This window comes from Pyrus communis, chromosome 5 (assembly GCF_963583255.1).
Source record: "Pyrus communis chromosome 5, drPyrComm1.1, whole genome shotgun sequence".
Lineage (NCBI taxonomy): Eukaryota > Viridiplantae > Streptophyta > Magnoliopsida > Rosales > Rosaceae > Pyrus > Pyrus communis.
The window spans coordinates 18,030,264-18,032,277 of record NC_084807.1 but is presented as its reverse complement, the minus strand read 5'-3'; the positions used below and the strand labels follow the sequence as shown (position 1 = coordinate 18,032,277).

Here is a 2,014-nt window from a genome sequence, read left to right as displayed (position 1 = left end):
CAGCACAAGTTGACTGGGGAGAGAGAGAGAGAGAGAGATTGAACCGCGTCTTGACGTCATCGCTTAGGAGGACCGAGGAGGAATCGGGCGTCATCTGCTTTTTCTAATTTGCAGAAGGAAAAATAGGAAAAGTCTCAAAATTTGAAAACTCCGCTTGTCCTTTCCTGCTTTACGACCTCGCTTACGCAATTCCCATTCCCTTTCCCTTTAGGCTTTTGCAGCCACTTCGCACTTGCCACACAATTTCCTCTCCTTTCTATTTCCTTTCTTTCCAAGTTAATTTCCTCTCTATTTCTTTCCTGATTTCCTCTCTATAGACCACCCCTTCTCCTCCACTAGTCCTCCTCACATTTCTCTCTCTCTCTCTCTCTCTCTCTCTCTCTCTCTCTTTCTCTCTCTCTCTCTCTCTAATCTCGCTCAGTGCCTTGCCTGGCCTTGTGCCTCATCAGTCGCTCAGCATTGTGGAAGTACATAAGATATAATGGGTGGATGCTGGTCTATAGTCCTCGTCAGGGGGACTAGTTCTAGCGGAAGAGATGGTGATGAATCGTCGTCCACTGCCAAAGTAATCTACATGAACGCAAGTGTCCACGAATACCCGGTTCCCCTTAATGTCTCCGAAGTCCTTGAGGCCGACCAATCGTCGTCTTTGTCTTCGTCTTTGTTTATATGTCATTCCGACAGTTTGTATTACGACAGTTACATTCCGGCATTAGATTCCGAAGATCCGCTGGAGGCCAATCAGATCTACTTCGTACTCCCCAGATCCAAGCTTCAACGCCGCCTCAGCGCCACCGATATGGCGGCCCTGGCGGTTAGAGCCAGCCTTGCCCTCCAGAAAATTAATACCAATGCATCTTCTTCTTCTTCCTCCTTCAAGAAAGAAAAGGGAAACAAAAAGGAAAATAAGGGAAGCGGATACCGTAATTACAAAACGGCCCGCATTTCTCCGGTGATTGAGATGAATAATAATAAATATGCAAACTCGTCGGCCGAGGGCGACGGAGGTGATTTGAGCATGAATGGATTAACGATTGGAGGTGGAGGGTCATTAGCGTACAAAGGCCAGAAGATGATGAGTTGTAGCGGCCGCGGCGGTGGGTCATCGTCGGTTAGGAAATTGCGGAGATACACATCGAGAAAGGCAAAGTTGGCTACTCGTTCTTTTAGGCTTAGATTGTCAACCATTCACGAAGGCTCCGTCCTCTGATCAATTCCCTATGATTCAGTTTCACCCTCGCTAATTACTTCCGGTTTTGTAAATTTATAACCGTATATTGTACATTAAAAAATGGTAACAGTATACAAGTCATCAATTTAGTTATTGATAAATTAAGATTGAGAATTATGATTTACTACCTTAAATTTGGGCTCAATTACAACCTTATACAATATCTTGAAAACATTTCAATCATACATTTACTTTTATTTCATTTCAATTTCATGTATCTCTTTACATTTATTTCATTTCAATTTCATATATCCGTTAGAAAATTTGTCAAGTTATTCGTTAAATAATGATGTGACAAATATAAAATCTACATTTATACTGACGTTGCTACCAACATTACAGCATGTGAATAAAAAACAAATAAAAAAGATTAATTAATAGAAAATCAATTTTTATTTGGAACTTTTAATAAAAAATTCACGGTACTGTTTATTTTAACAAAAAATTACATTTTTACACTAAAAAATCAAACATAGTACTATTTATTTTACCCTATTGTTAAACTCAACATTTTCATACTCTTTTAATTTGTTTTCTTTTTTATTTTTAATTTTATTCTCTCTGCTTCCTTGCTTGGATTTCCCTCCATCCCTTATCCCAGTATTCACCAACGATTCATTTGCTCCGCACCATTGAATTCCATTGAGTTCATACATTTTTCTTCTCTATTAACCACAAGGCATCCAAATCGAAAGCCCCAACTAAATAAACCCCATGTCCAGATCCCATAATTTTCTCTCTATAAAAATCTAAAACAAGAACAACATACACTGACTAATTAAC

The 2,014-nt window shown here is 39.4% G+C and overlaps 1 protein-coding gene across 1 annotated transcript; it reads left to right on the top strand.

Moving 5' to 3' along the window:
- The first annotated feature begins 374 nt into the window (after positions 1-374).
- LOC137734962 (uncharacterized) lies at positions 375-1,484 on the top strand. The gene has a single exon (XM_068474303.1). The coding sequence runs from the start codon at positions 482-484 to the stop codon at positions 1,208-1,210; it is 729 nt and encodes a 242-aa protein (XP_068330404.1). The 5' UTR covers positions 375-481; the 3' UTR covers positions 1,211-1,484.
- Positions 1,485-2,014: the final 530 nt, after the last annotated feature.

Coding starts and splice junctions, on each gene's coding strand:
- LOC137734962 (XM_068474303.1), top strand. CDS start 482: ATGGGTGGATGCTGGTCTATAGTCCTCGTCAGGGGGACTAGTTCTAGC.